We start from the raw sequence: 18,481 nt of genomic DNA, 5'->3' as shown, positions 1-18,481 counted from the left end.
ATTCAATCTCTCCTATACTCTTTTTGCTTGAATTACTGTCATAGCTTTAGTTCTTTCTCACTCTTCTCGCTTTCTAATGGATGTATATCCCATCTATAGTCATTTGGTTTTTAATATCTGAGTTGCTCCTTACTGTCTCAGGTTTCAAATTTTACTTTCCTTGAAATTTCCCTGGTGCCTAATACAATATCTTTCACACAGAGACCGTTCAGCAAATGGTGTTGACTGCCTGCCGTCTTTTAAAAGCACATCTGCAGAGACAGTCAAGGCACCTGGCAATACTGCACTGACATGTTAGGAACCTGACTTAACCCAGGTTACCCAAAGACTGTAACCCCCATTACCTGGAGGAAAGTTCTCTGGTAATACAGACAGCCAATTATGTTTGAATTTACTCAAAAAACATGAGTATGAATTAGTCATGGCTCTATTTATGTAGGTACCTATCTTCCTATATCTGACCTTAGGAGGCTTGATTGCTTTCTTACTGTCCTAATAATCACCATGAGGTTCTTGAAGTTTTCTTTCTTTTGTTGTTGTTGTTGGTTTTTTTGTTTTTGTTTTTGTTTTTGTTTTGGAGACAGAGTCTTGTACTGTTGCCAAGGCTGGACTGCAAAGGCGCAATCTCCACTCACTGCAACCTCTGTCTCAAATTCGAGCAATTCTCCTGCCTTAGCCTGCCAAGTAGCTGGGATTACAGGTGCCTGCCACCACACCCGGCTAATTTTTTGTATTTTTAGTAGAGATGGGGTTTCACTATGTTGGCCAGGCTGGTCTTGAACTCCTAACCTCATGATCCACCTGCCTTCGCCTCCCAAAGTGCTGGGATTACAGGTGTGAGCCACCGCGCCCAGCTGGTTCTTGAAGTTTTCTATTAAGTCAGTTTGAAGGAGCTTTTTTTCCATGAGTAACGCCACCGAACTTTGGTTATTAGACTTTGCAGGACTGTGCAGCCAGCAGCCCTGGATATTAGGTATAGTTTTATCTCTGCAACTCAGTCACCTTGCCAAGTATTTTAGTATGAACTCTTGAATTCCCAGATCAAATGTGAGCCTGATACTCTAAATGACTTGGCAATCTACTAACAAGTCCCATGGCGTGGTATTCTGTTCACCATGTGCAATGGTCTCAGAGCTCAGCATTATCTGTCTGACAGCTCATAGAATATTTACAGGTTGTTATTCGTGAAGAATTTTAGTTAGCCATAAAGATTTTCACAGCTATGGCAGACATTAGAGGTCTCATTCATCACTCTTGTGACCTTCCTCTCTGGAATGTAGCCCATCTGTCTCTGCTGTTGAAATCTTTATGGAAAATCTGCCCATCTTTGAAAGTTTAGTAAGTGATCTTAAAGTTTTCATTGAATCTTTACTTTTGATATATGATATAGACATATAAAGCACTATCCTTATTTTAATTTAACGTTTGGAAATGTGTTAAATTTAACTTGGCCTTTCATTTAAATGACAGAAAACTTACTCTTGCTACAGGAAGTATATGCGTCACATCCAAATAAAATAGAAAACATACAGAAAAAAATTGGAATGGGAAAAATTACACATACGTTATGTATACATTCAACATTAATAACTACATGAAAGCTTAAATACTGTATTATAATCTTGATTATGACTTTAGGAAATGAAAAAGGTGGGAATACATTTTGCATATAATTTAACATTATAAAGGAGACCCTAGGGAAATTCAATAATGAAATGAACTGAATAGGCTGGGTTACAGAGCACAAGAGAGGTATGACCAACAATCACCTGTCCCCCCTTTTCATTTACATTTTTCTGTTTTTATCCACAGCTTCTCAAATGCTTGCTTCCCCTCTGTCTACTCACTCCTTCAACCTTTGTGATCACTATTGTGAAACTGTCCTTGTGAGGTCACCAGTGATCATGGAATCAAATATATCTTCCTCGTCTACACCCTTACTCCATCAGGCTCTAAAATTGTTTATACTTCACCAACTAGGCTGATGTGTTTCACCCCACTTCATTCTAGTTTCTGTAATATTTTTCTTTGACAGCAGTTGTATTGCTACCACTCTTTGGGGGTATTTGCCTGTGTACATTCCTTTTTATTTTCCTCCACCATACCCATTCTTTTCTTTATACTTTTATAGCTTTCTTGGGGTATAATTGATATGCAAAAACATGCATATTTAATGTCTGTAATTTGGTAAGTTTGGACATATGTATACACCCAAGATACTATTGCCACAATCAAACTAAAGATAATTAACATATCCCACCTACAAAAATTTTGTGTCCCTTTTCTTTTGTATGTGTGTCTGTGCGTGGCAAGAACACAACATGAGATGTACCCTCTTAATCTCCTTAAGTTTTAAGTATACAACACAGTATCATTAACTATAGACACTATGTTGTACAGAAGATCTCTAGAACTTACTCATCTTGCATAACTAAAACTTTATACCCATTGAATAACAATTTCTCATTTCCCCTGCATTGTCTTCTGGCAACCACTTTTCTATTTGCTGCTTCTATAAAGCAGACTATTTCACACACTTCATATAAGTGGAGTCATATAGTATTTCTCTGTCTATAACTGGTTTATTTCACTAAGCATGTCAGCAAGACCCACACACCTTGACACCAATGGTAAGATTCCTTCTTTTTTTAATGTTGAACAATATTCCATCATATGAAAATATGATGTATACATACAATTCTCTTTGTACGACCTTCCTTCCTTAAACAGTCCAGCCATTTTCATAGCATCTGCTATGATTCTAGTGCTAATGGCCTTGTCCTTTCACTTGCATTTCCGTGAAAAGAACCAAACTTGTGCTGATGCAAACACCTGTACACAAATGTTGATACCAGCTCTATTCATGATTGCCAAATGCTAATCAGTCTGTGGCCCTCTGTTTTTCACTGCATAAAATATAAACAAATCTGTTTATCATTCATGCCGATGAATGGTGGATAAATGGTCTAGCTAAGAATGAAAGATCCATTGTGTAGATGCCATTTGTCTAGGAAGACAGAGATGTAGAAAGAAGTGCCATAAGCCCAGGCCTTTAGATAGTATTCAAAGGCATTTCTCTCTGCCATACTTTATACTACATGTGGCACATTAACAGTAGTTAGGAGTGAATTCAAGACTAAAGACAAATGCTGCCCAGGTGAGAGAGAAAGAATTGATTCCACAATTACCATCATTCAGACAACACATCATAGGTATGTGACTACAAACGTTATTTGTGTGGTGATTAACATTTTGCAAAGCAATTTCATATTGATTTCCTCATTTTATCCTGACAACGTTTTGGTGAGGGAGATATCATTATTCCCATGTGGAATATAAGGAAAATAAGGCTCAGGCAGGAAAAAGAGTAGTTTAAGATCATGAAGTGATAGGGGAGTCAGGACTCAAATCCAGTTCTTCTGAATCTGTACTCTGGAAACTTTCTGCTTTATCCAGCTCCCTCTCAAGATGCTGGATTGGGCTTTGAAATAGAAAGCCAACATCCTGAGTGCCTTTCTAAACACTTTGAGTTTTACAGCCTATCAAGGGTAGAGGAGAGTGTGAGAGGAATGTTCCCAAATAGTCTATTGCATCAAGCAGTATATCTAACTTGCCTTAAGAATTACGCCAAGTAAATACTATTGACCTGAAGAAAATTGACTTTTTCTCTTTATACTTACATCCATAAAGAGAAACTTCTGCTGGCAGAAGTGTAATTTATATAAAATACTTTTAAAACATTCATAACCTTGATTCCTAGGAATTTTGCCTTAGAAATTAACTAAAATGTACACAAATATTTATCTACAAAAATGTTCATTGTGGCCTTACTTATATCAGTGAAAAACTGAAAACCACTTACATGTTCCCAAAGAGGGAATTTCTTCAATAAATCATGGTACATCCATAAGTGGAATTTTTTTTAATCAATGACAAATCTCTTGTAACCCAACAAGCCCACTCTTAAGCATTCACCTTAGAGAAATCAAAACTTATGCCTATGCAAACACCTGTACACAAATGTTGATACCAGCTTTATTCATGATTGCCAAATGCTAAAAGCAGCCTAAATGTCCTTAAACAGTTGAATGGATAAATAAGCTGCAGTACACCCATGTAATGGCATACTACTTAGCAATGAAAGAAACAAATTCTTGATACACACAGCAATGCAGATTATGCTTTATGCTGAGTGAAATCAACAAGTCTCAAAAGGTTACATACTGTATTTATATGGCATGTACATGACATTCTGGAAAAGGCAAAACTATATGAGCAGAGAAGAAGTCAGTAGTTCCCAGGTGTTGGGGCAGGAGGAGGAGTTGCCTACAAAAGGATAGCATGAGAAAACTTTGGGGGTGAGGAAACTGTTTTGTCCTTATTGTGATTGTCATCACATGAATCTATACATGTGTTAAAACTCAGAACTGTATACACAAAAAGTGATTTTTACCATATGTAAATTTCTAAATAACAAGTCAATTATAGAATATATGAGAATGTAGAAAATGTTTTCATATTATATTTCCCATAATATATTTTGAGAGAAAAAAGGCAGTGTAAAAACCTTTGCCTATAATATGATCTGCATCTCACAAAGTAAACGTGTGTTTATATGAAAACATTAAGTTATAGCTGATTACTGGGAATACAGAGGGTTACAGGGGATTTGAATTTTCTTCTGGGTGATTTTCTACAATCATGATATTGGTTTTGTAGTCAAAAATAAAAATAACTATTATTGAAAATCAAAGAAAAAAGAAGGGTCGGGTGTGGTGGCTCACACCTGTAATCCCAGCACTTTGGGAAGCTAAGGAGGGTGGATCACGAGATCAAGAGATAGAGACCATCCTAGCCTAAATGATGAAACCTGTCTCTACTAAAAATACAAAAATTAGCTGGGCATGGTGGTGCGCACCTGTAGTCTCAGCTACTCCAGAGGCTGAGACAGGAGAATCGCTTCATTCCGGGAGGTGGGGTTGCAGCAGTGAGCCAAGATAGCGCCCCTGCATTCCAGTCTGGCAACAGAGCAAGACTCCGTCTCAAAAAAAAAAAAAAAAAGGAAGGAAGGAAAATTAAAAAAAGAAGAATGAAAGGCATGATGTAAGGAACAGTATCCAAACTGAGCCAAGAATCATATGAGCAGCCATAGATGGTTTGCTAGTGGAGATGGGGCTGGAATATTTCGATTAGAAGCAGGCTTGGCTGCACCTAATTAAACAATGGCTTAATGGAGGGGTTTAATGTTTCTTGTATAGAAATTCAGAGATAAGCAGGAATGGTGACTTCTTTTCATCAGAACTCAAACTTCTCATATCTTTCTTCTCAGCCACAGTCAGAACCCTGCCCATATACCCTCTGGCATTCGCCATACCCACAAACACCAAACCTAGACTTTCATCTACAAAGACCTGCAACTCTGATTTTAGGCCGTTGCTGGATACTGGGTCCTGCTCATCAGCACAAGGAGCAGGCCAGAAATGCCAGGGATTTAGTGACTACCCCCTCCATACTCCAGGAGCAGCCCTCAAGCAGTAGTAGATAAATAACCCAGTTCCCTCATCCCTCGAGTGGGATAACTCTAAAGAGTGCTCTGCCCTGAAGCACCTAACTGCTCTGAGCCCCTGGTGACCCCAGCTGCAATGCATCCTTTATCGGCTTTCTTACCTTTCTGCCTTACTTCCCAACTCCTCTACCACTGCTCCCTTCAATTGCCACCAAAACTGCTTACACTCATCATCTTCTTTTTGTTTTTTGTTTTTTTTTTCTTTGAGGGGGGGATGAGTCTCACTCTATCATCCAGGCTGGGGTGCAGTGGCATGATCTTGGCTCACTGCAACCTCAGCCTTCTAGGTTCAAGCAATTCTCCAGCCTCAGCCTCCCAAGTAGCTGAAACTATAAGCATGTGCCACCGTGCCTGGCTGATTTTTGAATTTTTAGTAGAGACAGGGTTTTGCCATGTTGGCCAGGCTGGTTTTGAATTTCTGACCTCAAATGATCCACCTGCCTTGGCCTCCCAAAATGCTGGGATTACAGGTGTGAGCCACTGTGCCTGGAACCACACACCTTCTTTTCTCATCAATTTCTGGGGGATTGCAACTAGACAGCTTCCATTCTCCTGATTACTATAGCTATGCCCATCATCACATCTGTGTTCCAGGCAGGAAGAGGAATGGGAAAAGTGCAAAAGCTGCCTCTCTATTTGGTCAGCCACCTTTAAAGAACTTTCCCAGAAGCCTCACATAAATACCCTCAGTTGACATACAGAGTCCTTGGGAACATTGCTGCATCAAACAGTTACAAAATCTGTTACTAGGCCAGACGCAGTGGCTCATGCCTATAATCCCAGCACCTGGGTAGGCCAAGGCAGGCAGATCACAAAGTCAAAAGATCAAGACCATCCTGGCCAACATGGTGAAACCCTGTCTCTACTAAAAATACAGAAATTAGCTGGGTGTGGTGGCGCACGCTTGTAGACCCAGCTACTTGGGAGGCTGAGGCAGGAGAATTGCTTGAACCTGGAGGCGGAGGTTGCAGTGACTTGAGATTGCACCACTGCACTCCAGTCTGGCGACACAGTGAGACTCCATCAGGAAGGAAGGAAGGAATGAAGGAAGGGAGGGAGGGAGGGAGGGAAGGAGGGAAGGAGAGAAAGAGAAAGGAAGGAGGGAAGGAGAGAAAGAGAAATGAAGGAGGGAAGAAGAGAAAGAGAAAGGGAGGCGGGAAGAAGAGAAAGAGAAAGGGAGGCGGGAAGAAGAGAAAGAGAAAGGGAGGAGGGAAGGAGAGAAAGAAAGGGAGGAAGGGAGGAAGGGAAGGAGAGAAAGAGAAAGGAAGGGAGGAAGAGAGGGAAGGAGGGAGGGAAGGAAGGAGAGAAAGAGAAAGGAAGAGAGGAAAGAAAGAGGAAGGAAGGAAAGAAGGAAGGAAGGCAAGAAAGAAAAAGGAAGGAAAGAAGGAGGGAATTCTGTTACTAAAGATGAAGGAGACTGGGTATAATAGAGGCAGCTGTCTCTGTCACTGTGCACAGGGGTCTGAAAGCAAGGACAAATAAAGGCATTAAGGTCATGTAAAGAAGAACTGGGATTAAAAAGTGAGGAAAAGTCAGGATGTAACGGTTCTTGGATACCAAAGGAAGGAACTTTAAAATTAGTTTATAGCTTATTTTGTATGAGTGGTTTAAAATTCATTTATAAAATATAGAAGGTTTTTGAGTAAGAGCAATGTGCTCCAAATAGTACTTTGGAGAAATTAATCTATTTGTGCTACACTAGATTAGCTGAGAAGCTAGGGAGAACCTGCAGATGGTTGTGAGTCTATTGCCATAACAGCAGCATGAAAAAGTGTCTACACTTTGTCCCTCTGCATTCACTCTCCACACTTCCCTGCCTCACCCTTGGTCTTGTGAGGTTGACCTGTGTGGGCTGCATGAATGGAATCCCCAGCTCTCCTAGCTTCAGGCTGGACTCAGCGAGGGCAGCATCATGGTGGGAGACGGTAGGAAACGGAGAATGAGGTTGGAATGCTTATTCCCCTGACTCCCTCCCTACCTACTTCCCTTGACCAAAGATCCTGTCACACGACCCTATGCACATGCTCGATGGCTCCCTTTTAACAAACACCTTTGTAAACTGCTCATCTACTAGTCTCTTCAACTTAGCCAACTTGATTATGCCATCCGTTTTCTGCCAGGACCCTGACGATACAGTCCCGTTGTAATATATGTTCTTGTGAAGCCTGATCCCATTTGAATAATAAGGCCCTTAAGGGGGTGGTGCATGTTAGGACTTCTTTCCTCAACCCACCCCTACCTGCAAATACCTAGCATGGAGCTGAGCACATAGTGTGTGTTCAGTAAATATCAGTTTATTGATTTTAATGCTGTGGTGGCAGATGTGCTCGTTGAAAGATATGCCCAGAGACTAAAATTAAGAGCAAAGTAGCAGGAACTGTGTCTGTCTTATTTACTGCAACAGTGCCAGCACTTTGTACAATGCCTAACGCAAAGGAGGTGCTCTGTAACGAAACGTTGCATAACGAGTGAAGTGATGTTAGTTACCTTGTGTTTTCATTGGGAACTGGGGCTCTGTTTTTGTCTTCATTAGGTGAAAATAAACTACATCTTAGCTCTTTTGAAATTAGCATCTCTGGAACTGATCAGATAATTTATTGGGGACATTTAAAGCAGGAGCTACGGTGTAGATTACAGATGACTACAGATGACAGGAAGGCAATTTTTTACCACAGTAAAAGGAAGCTGTTTCTAATCCTCACTAAAGCTATGGAAAATTCAAAAAAGCTCCTCCATAATATTATGGCAATAAAGTTGTTCATGCATCTCCTGGAAAACCACTTGGTGGAAATGATGTAGAGAGTAAATGGAGATACCAGATATAATGTAGCAAACTTGGAGTAGATGATGTAATAATCCTTTTTAAGATTTTTGTATTTACTTGGTTTTTTGGCAAATATTTATTATCAGTTATGTACCACACATGATAAAATAGAGTGAAGTTTGAAGACTAAACAAACTTAGTTGTAATCCTGATTGCCCTCTGTACTAGGTGCGTGACCTGGATTAGTTTACTGAATGTTTCTGAGCCTTGGTTTCTTCATCTGTAATAATAGAATAGCATGATTTCACAGGGTGCTTGAGAGAATTACATTAGATAACATACAGTGCAGGGCACGTGGTAGAAATGCACTATTTTTTTCTCCTTTATTTCCTGGATCATCTATCTGATAATATCTTGAGTAATAAACCAAAATTAGGATCTAATTTACGACCTTACTAACTCATTTGATCTCATGTGATCTCATGTGATGCTTCAACATCTGCAAAATGAAAATGACAATACCTACCTCACAGGTCATTATGAGTATGAAATGAGCTAGTTTAGGTCATGTTTCACGTACATAAGTTGTTTTTAATAACTCCTTGTTCCTTTCTCCACCTCCCACCTTCCCCCTCACTTCCTCTAGATCAAGCATTCTTAATGAGAGTGATGCTGTTCCCAAGAGGGTGAAAATTGTTTACTTGATAATGAAAAAAAATCTTACTCTTTTTATGTGTAAAGCACAGATACACATAATCCATAAACAGACATACAGTATATCTATGGTATTAAAATTTTATGAGAGATGAAACAACTAGTAAAAAAAAAATGTCTAAAAAGATTCCCAGGGTGTGGGGTGCAGAGATGGTGGGGAAAAGATTAAGAAACATTGTTCATTGCATCAATATGGAATATATCCATAAAACCATTACCAGAATTTGAGTACTTCTGAGGAGCTAAGTGCCAGTGGCTAGTAGATCTGCCCTAATGCCTTTTGTTAAACCCCAGAGGTGAGTTTTCTATTTTACTTCCAGTGAATGCTATATTGATTATTTATCTAAACTGCTTCCTTTTTTTTTTTTTTGAGATGGAGTTTCACTCTGTCACTCAGACTGGAGTGCAGTGGCATGATCTCTGCTCATTGCAACCTCCATCTCCCGGGTTCAAGTAATTCTCCTGCCTCACCTTCCTGAGTAGCTAGGATTACAGGTGCATGCCACCACGCCCAGTTAATTTTTATATTTTCAGTAGAAACTGGGTTTCTCCATGTTGGTCAGGCTGGTCTCAAACTCCTGACCTCGTGATATGTCTGCTTCAGCCTCCCCAAGTGCTGGGATTACAGATGTGAGCCACTGTGCCTGGCCTTGTCCCCAGTTTTTTGACCCACCTGTTATCAAACTCCAAATGCACCAAATATGAGAAAAGTAGAAAGACAAATGAATGCGTTTGGGTTGGAATTCCAGAGAGTGCTCTTTTGGCATGTCTTAAAATAACATTAGCATTCTTTTTAATTTTCTGGTTAGGTCACTGTGTTGATTAAAATATGGCTTAACACCAGGGTGCATCACTTGGCACATTCTGTTCATCATGCGTTTAAAAATGGTTTAAATAAAAACTTTCCCTAAATACGGTGGCCGGTGCTTGTGGTTTTCAAAACTACCTTGGGCACAATATTGAATACTATCCCTCAAGGGAGGAAAAGCTTTTGAAGGTAGAATTCCTACTCTTTCTTGCTCTTAATAACATGTTGTATCTGTAACACATGGGAAAATTCAGAGGTTGGTTTTGCAATAAATAAATGCATGTGTAGTTTGCTATTTAAATTCAGTAGACAATACCCCATGATGCTGGTGCCATATGCTAATGGATGATTTTTACATTCAAGAATCTGAATCACAAAGCTGCGCTGGAATTACACATCGTGGTTATAGACACATCTGTATAAGAAAATACCAAAGGACAACCCGGTGTCATATAAAAAACTATTTGCCGATAAATCTGCTTTTGATGGGCTACTAAAAATGGACACATCAGGCATAAAATATGTGTGTGTCTATTACGTAGGCTAGCGTTATGAAGAATGACAAGCTTCTGCTGGTACACTGAGATAAGAAACAGCTGTTGTTGGCGTCAGTACTACTACAAGAAATGAAAAAATTCTGTGGCACACTTATGAGCACTACCACATATTTGATCAACTTTTGAATAGATGTGATACCAGAGTCATCTGGCAGCCTCAAAATGAAATTGCCGACAGCCCTTAAGAATCTCTTGAGAAGGAGCACTGAACCCAATTGCATGGAACTATCATCCAATTGTGTGATATTTCTAAAGCAGGTCATTCCAGTGTGTGTGTGTATGTGGTTATGATGGGGCAGTGAAGGAATGAGTGGAGGCTGTTGTTATTTTCCTTTTTTTTATTGTGTCAAGGACATTTTGAGTATAAAATTGCAGGGTTTCAAACGATGACTGCAAAGCACTTGCTTAGGTGAATTTAGAAACTGTGAATCAAAGGGAAAAAACATCTTTCGGGAAAAACACATACACTGAATCTCACCATTGGGCCTATTTGATGGCTACACATAAAGACAAAAAGCATTTTTTTAATAAGGGAATCAAATGAACACTAACTACAATTACAAAAGCTTGAAATTTCATATTGATCTAGAATGTATGATTTTTTAAAATTCTTTTAAAATATTTTCAGTGATTTAGTTCAAACATATTCTGATAAATTCTCTGACATTTAATTGGAATTTTTTCCCTTTTAATGTAAAAATATAAAGTCAAATCTAGATACCCTATGTAGGTCTTCCCATTAGCTCAGCCAGGCAACAACAATTTTCCTCTGTCTCTCACTGCTTGGAGGTCTTTTCTTTCAGGCCGAAAGCCCCTAAGCCGGGCCAGACAGCCAGCAACCCTCTCTATCATACTTCTTTCTGAGAGACGCCTGAGAATAGTGTAGGAAATCGAAAGTGATTCTTCTGCTATCAGAGGATGGTCTACTATCCTCCAAATTAGAATTTCTGGACCACTAGAATGATTAAAAAATAAAAAAGTAGTAAGGTATAATAAGAGAAATTGCAAGGCCTCAGCCCATAGACACCTTTAAGGAAAAAATAGCCATTCTTTTCTCAGTTTAGGTATTCACAGGCTTGGCATTCATAGCCAGTGAGGGCTGGACCAAAAGCTCTCTGGAGTTCTCTTCTTTCTTTTATGATGCTGATATTTTAAGAAGAAGGTACACTGAGCAGCCAGGAGCTATAATTTCTGGCTCTCCACCATGTTTCCTGCTATAGAGGGCTAGCTTTTTTACATTTCCATAACAACAAACTCTGACAAGGTAGGTCAGGAAGTCTAGCCCATGTTATTTACTTATTTATTTATTTATTTATTTATTTTTGAGACAGAGTTTCAGTCTTGTTGCCCAGGCTGGAGTGCAGTGGTGTGATCTTAGCTCACTACATCCTTCACCTTCTGGGTTCAAGTGATTCTCCTATGTCAGCCTCCCAAGTAGCTGGGATTCCAGGCATCCGCCACCACGCCTGGCTTTTTTTTTTTTTTTTTTTTTAGTAGAGATGGGGTTTTGCCGTGTTGGCCAGGCTGGTCTCGAACTCATGACTTCAGGTGATCCGCCTGCCTCAGCCTCCAAAAGTCCTGGGATTACAGGTGTGAGCCACCATGTCTGGTCTTAGCCCATGTTTTAAAATCAGATCTTATTTCCTCTGTGAACTTCTTTCCACAGGAGAGCTGTATCCTACAGAAGAAAAAAGGAAAAGAGGAGAGTTTGGAAGAGAATGAGAAAGGCAAAGATGGACGGGGAAGCAGGGAAGGCAGGAGGAAGGAAAAGAAAGGAATAGAGAAAGGACAGAGAGAAATTGAATGTCAGGGACTACTTCAAAACAGAAACTAAATGTCTTTTTTCTCCATATTAAAATTCTCCATATGCCAAAATAAAAAAGTATAATTAGTGGCTAAATACGAATCAATTTCCTGTATCATTTAAATCACATATCTCCAAGGTACAAAATAGCATGTCTGGTTAAAGGTTGGGTTATTTGATCCCTCTTATTACTTTATATAAAACAAAGAAGCTGGAGTTTCATTACCCTTAAATTGTCTGGCAGTGGGCGAAGTTAACTTTTATTAGAAGCTATTCTTTCATATTATACAGTATAGTCAAGGATATATTAGCTTTGACATTTTCTTACATCTCAATACACTGCAGCATGAATTTACTGTGAGACTAATTTAAAAGGGAGTTTTTCATAGGAGGAAATAATGGTCAGCATCAGCTGTGCTTCAAATTATTAGCAGAATGAAAATTCAGGGAAAAACATATAGACACATGAAATTGCTAGATGTTAATAAGAATGCTTCTTATATTCCTATTTCTGTTATTATTCTGTGTATCTTAAAGCTCCAGTGTCTTAAAACTGTATTCGGGAGGAAGATGATATTGTTGAGGAAATGCTATAGTGCCTCCTAAACAAGATTATTTTGTCTTAAAGAAAGAAAGAAAAAGCATCGGATCAAACAGTATATAAAAGTTATTTGTAGAGATTCAGCTTTAGGAAAAAAATCCTGCAACTTAAGCCTGAAGAAAAAAAACAATGCAAAGATCATTCATTTGACCAATACACAGCCAAGTCATAATAAAACAAATTCCTAGTATGTGACATGAAATTTCACCTATAGGATTCATCACTCATAACAAAAGTCTTATTACACTCTGAGATCAGTAGCCATTCCCTCACTTTTGGTCACCTTTTCTGATAAGATCACACTAGTCAGCAGACATTTTAAGGCACCAAATTAAGCCTGTCTTGGTAAATGAATGTGGATTCTCTTTAAACCAATAAAGACAAAAACAAGCATACCAGAATGATAAGCATATTACTTTAGCTTCAGTAACTTAGAATGTAAACATATCACACAGGGGTATTTCACCTACTGAATTAATAAAATCCAGTCAATCAAATACTAAAAGAGATTGAGAACCAGCAACAGGAGGTATTATAAGAAAAGCACTCAATGGAAACACATACAAGAAACCCCATCTGTCTACTCATTCAGTTTCTTATCTGTTCTATAGGTTTAGCAATGGAAAGGTTTGCGTTTTTTTTTTCCTTTGCATTTATCTTTGTGCCTGAATGAGTTCAATTTCACTTAGATTAGGACAGAAATTTCAGAACAGCAGGTTAATCCGTCCCGTCTTCATGGGCAGCTGAGCAAACAGACCAATACCAGTGTAAAATTGTAATTCTGGAGATTAATGTTGTCTTTCCTGTTGGCGATGAATTTGACCTCCTTGTCTTTCTTTTTTTTTCCTCTCTGCTTTTCAGCTTCTGTCCAGGGTCCCTGGGAGAGAGCCATCTCGCCAAACAAAGTGCCCTACTATATCAAGTAAGTTGGAAGTATCGCATTTTTAAAGGAGCATTTATTGTGACTAATCTGTACATTCACAAGTGGGTTTATTTTTAAAATGCAACATTAGCCTGGCCTACAATACCTATTTATTTTTTTTTCCTGAGGAAGCTTGGATGATAAACTTATTCTAAAATTAGCATTGTAAATTTGCTGATGCAATAGGGAACCATTTTTAAGAAAAGTTTATTTAATGCAGGATATATGGTATGTTTTGTGACAGAGGGGGGCAGGTTTTTCACAATGGAACAAAAAGCTCCAGATAATTTTATTGATAGTGGGAGTCAATCTTTGCAAGAACAATTTCATTTATTTAGGGGTTTTCCCACATTTCTTCTTCAGACAAAGATAGATGATTTCTCTGGTTATATGTACACAACTGTTTTGGGTGAATGAATATTTCATGGTTCCGAAAGGCAGAAAGCAGCAGTCCTCGATTTGTGGGGCTTAGTTGTTCATTCTTGATATGTAACACTCGGTGTTTGCCACCTAAAAAAACACGATGGTACTGTTTTCTGGAAGCATTGTGCCAGTCAAAAGAATACGGTGCTTGAAAGCACCTTCTGTAAGATTTTGAGTGAAATATAAATGACAATACATTGGGTCAACATGGAGGAGAGAAGATACTGAGTGATGATACCTTTCCAGTCTCTCCTCCATTGTACAGTAGAGTAACTGTTAACTGAAATTTAACTTTGAATTGGAAACCTCAACAATTAAAATTTACTGAGTTCATAAAATAGTCTTCACTACCATCTGAAGTCTTTGAACTTGCTTCTGCTATGAGTCCTACTAAAAATATTATATGTTTTCCCATTTTTTCCACCTGCCATCTTTTATCGAATCTGTTTTTATTCTTTCACTGCCCATCAATTCTTCTTAATTCAATTCTAAAGCAATAACAGCAGTCCTAGATCTTCATTACTACAGTCCTGAAGAAATTTGATTTTGTGCCTCTATTTTGTTAACTCAGAAAAATGGGAGTGAAGGTAGTCTTTTGACTCTTTCAGAAGGGATCCATCCTTTAGAAAATGGTTTACCATTTGTCTTATTAAATTTTTCCAGATGAGGTATCTCTTAACTTTAAAAATTCTTTCTTAGTATGCTTTCATTCTGCCTTTTTGGTTTTCTTATTTTTTTAATTTATTTTATTATTTTTATTATATTTAGTTCATTCGTTTACTCACTCAAAATTAGACATTTTAAATACCTATTTAAGTCACATGTTTTATTAAATAATTTATTGATTTAGACATCCACTGTATTATCTTATATCCACTGTATATTTTATGGAACAATTTTCTTCAAATTCTACACACAGTGATTTTCTACATCAGTGTTTTTGTCCTCACAAATTTTTGTTTCTGACTAAGGTATGTAAGACCTGCTACTTCTTCTACCAATTCATAAAACTCTCACTTTTATCCAGTTCCTTTGTGAGCTGAAATATTCTTCTTCTCTTCTCATATATAAGGTTTTAGAATCACTGAAGAATTTAAGACAACTTTAAGCTATTATTCTTCAAGTGTCTATTTGTTTGGGGCTCACTAGAGGTCTCACATGGATTCCTAGTGTCTCCCCAGTTCCATCGTTCTTTCCCTGAATATTCATCTTCTTCTCCCTGATGCTACGTCTACTACAAGAGATCCCAGTACTTTGCTGTTGGTGAATGGAAGTGAACTCCAACTAAAAAATTAAAAAGAAACAAATTACAGAAAAGCTGTAATTCCTTTCTGTGTTTTAGTCTCTTGCTGTTTCTCAGTGGAATTAGAGAGCAGCTACATATCCTAAAACATTCAATGCTCATTCATGCACCTGAAGACGATGGTGATGGTATTGATAAGGGCACAGATCTATGAATAAGAAAACTTTCAATTTTAGTCCTCCAGTCTAGTCTTAGAGGCTCTTTCATTAGTGAATTGTATGGCTTTAGGCAAGTCACTTAACCTATAAAAAACCTTGGTTTCTTTCTTTCTTCCTTTTTTTTTGAGACATTCTCACTCTGTCACCCAGGCTGGAGTGCAGTGGTGTGATCTCAGCTCACTGCATCCTCTGCCTCCCAGGTTCAAGCAATTCTGTCTCATCTTCCCTAGTAGCTGGGACTGCAGGTACCTGCCACCATGCCCAGCTAATTTTTGTATTTTTATTAGAGATGGGGCTTCACCATATTGGTCAGGCTGGTCTCAAACTCCTGATCTCAGGTGTTCCACCCATGTTGGCCTCCCAAAGTGCTGGGATTACAGGCATGAGTCGCTGTGCCGAGCCAAACCCTGGTTTCTAATTTATAAAATACAGAGTTGGGCTAGATGATATCTAAGATCTGTTTAGCTCTAAGACTTAATGAGTATGACTCATTCAGTTGTCTTGTCCAAACTTAAAAACCTAAGATCTCAGCTTTTGTTCAATAATATCTTTATTTTTAAAATGTATTATTTTACTTAACATAATGTAAATTCCTTTTAAAAAATAGGAATTTCATTTTTCCACTGTTTAATTAGCTTTAGATATGCCCCATAAACCCACTCCAATTTCACCAGGCACTTCTTGAAAAAGCTCAAATCTTGGTATATAATTTAGGACTATTATTCCTCCTGGCTCATGATAAGAGAGACAGAACAATAGGCAGGCCAAATTTGCAGAAAGTTGAGTATCCAGACCTTAAAAGCCTTTGAAATAATCAGTTCCTTGGAATGAGAAAATAACATAATTTCTCTAACATATCTCTGAAATGTTATGGAGAGCAATTTTCTCTACAATTATAATCTGTTTGAAATTCCAGATAATATAATTTCTCAAATATAAGTGTAAAATGTTAAACTGTAATATAGGGAAAACACATGTTTATAAAATGAACATTGTCAGTAAGCAGATGATTAATGACATTTGTGTCTTACTGGCCATTACTGTTATCTAAAATGTTCTGTTGAAACCAAATTAATTTGATGTACAAGGTTCAGTGGACTTTCTTCACTTCCTAATGCCACTCATAATCTGAGATGCCGTATTGGTCTAAAAATAATAAAAATAAGTTTACAGTGACAATTCTTCAGCCAGTCCTCATTTTCCCTCTTTCTTGTTTGTCTTGACTTCCAGTCAAGAGTTTTTACCACAGATGCCCAGCTGCAAAACCAGGTGTCTTCTCGGACTTGTTTGCAATGCTTTATAACTTTTTCTTTTCAATGCTGGGATAAAGGGATCGCCCACATAACAGGAGGTTTCTATACCAAGAGCACAGTTCCTGTTGGTTGAATGGTGCACTCATTCTTGAGGTTTTCAGTCATTAACATCTTTTGCTCTAGTTTGCAAATCAGGCAGTGTTTATGCCTGCATCCTGACATCAGCTTTTCATATGATGCTAAGAACCTTGATTTTGATACTTCAAACTACATGTTTCTCTAGTTTATTACTCCACAGCATACATCACTGTTACAGTTTTCATATTTCCTCTCCCTTGGGGCTCCCTTATTCCTGCCAGTATCTCTTTCAGGTTATTTGATTACAGCTTTCATTGCCACTGAAAAAATAATCACCAACAATGTTCAACCTGTTTCAACTGCCTTTTCTACTCTCTACCATTTTGTAGTTTTTTGGCCTACTGTCAAACTCATGAAAATTTCAATATAATAGCCTTTAACCAGCTGCTGCATTCGTTAGGCTTTCTTTCACCTTTTTATGTTGCATACTCCCATATGGGTAAATCAAACAGAGCCAAGAGCTGGGACTCTCTTGCTTTCTTAATGAGTTGTAGAATTATTCTTCTGTGTTCTGGACTGTCAAAAGAATTTAGGAATCCCAAACATGCATGCAGGATGTTCCAGCATAGATGTCATAATAAAAGCATAAGAAATATCACACTGGCTCAGACCAACAGGGCATCTAGCTCAGAACTGTGTCCCAGATGAAGATACCAATGGTTGTTTTGTCAGGTAATCTAGTACATTTTACGTAAAAAATTCGGATACATCATGACCACTTCTTAAGAATGCATTGTAAATCAACTGGCAGTGAGTTTATCCAATGATGTCCAACTTTTCTTGTTTCCCACTTCAGCTTTGTCTTAATAATAGTATGTTCCTTGGCCGGGAGTGGTGGCTCATGCCTGTAATCCCAGCACTCTGGGAAACTGAGGCAGGCAGATCACAAGGTCAAGAGATCAAGACCATCCTGGCTAGCATGGTGAAACTCCATCTCTACTAAAAACACAAAAATTAGCTAGAAGTGGTGGCACGTGCCTTTAGTCCCAGTTACTCAAGAGGTTGATGCAAGAGAATTGCTTGAACCTGGGAGGCAGCTGTTGCAGTGAGCCAAGATCATGCCACTGCACACCAGCCTGGGTGACAGAGCAAGACTCCATCTCAATAATAATAATAATAATATATTCCATAAATGCCCATATAAATAAAGGCATTTTAATTTCTCTTTAATCAGTATCCTTTCACCTCAAGGAATGGCACCAATTAAATTCTTTGAAATTCACTAAAGACATTTATATTTATCCAGAGTCGACTTTAGCCTCACATCCCCCAACTAATGCTTTTCATTTGCATCTTCCCAGTCTGAGAAATTCTAATCCTTTTTAGTCTGTCCTTGACTGAAAGATAAGCTTTCCCCTTGATTATCTCAGTTGGTTTTCCCTGGATCTCTTCCAGCTCTGTTATACCTTCTTTGGGATGTGACCAGACTGGCCCAAATATTGGTTATGAAAGTTGTTAGCATTGTCTCTG

General features: G+C 38.4%; 1 protein-coding gene across 21 annotated transcripts in view; it reads left to right on the top strand.

Annotated features, from left to right (window-relative positions):
- DMD (dystrophin) overlaps positions 1–18,481 on the top strand; it is a 2,312,475-nt gene that overhangs the window by 2,081,201 nt on the left and 212,793 nt on the right. For all 21 annotated transcript variants that reach the window (XM_054251383.2, XM_035288503.3, XM_054251382.2 and 18 more), the window contains one exon: positions 13,676–13,736. In XM_054251383.2, coding sequence (XP_054107358.2) covers positions 13,676–13,736 — 61 coding nt within the window. The remainder of the gene's footprint in view (positions 1–13,675; positions 13,737–18,481) is intronic.

Source organism: Callithrix jacchus, chromosome X (assembly GCF_049354715.1).
Source record: "Callithrix jacchus isolate 240 chromosome X, calJac240_pri, whole genome shotgun sequence".
NCBI classification, from domain to species: domain Eukaryota; kingdom Metazoa; phylum Chordata; class Mammalia; order Primates; family Cebidae; genus Callithrix; species Callithrix jacchus.
This window is presented reverse-complemented; position numbering and strand designations above follow the sequence as displayed.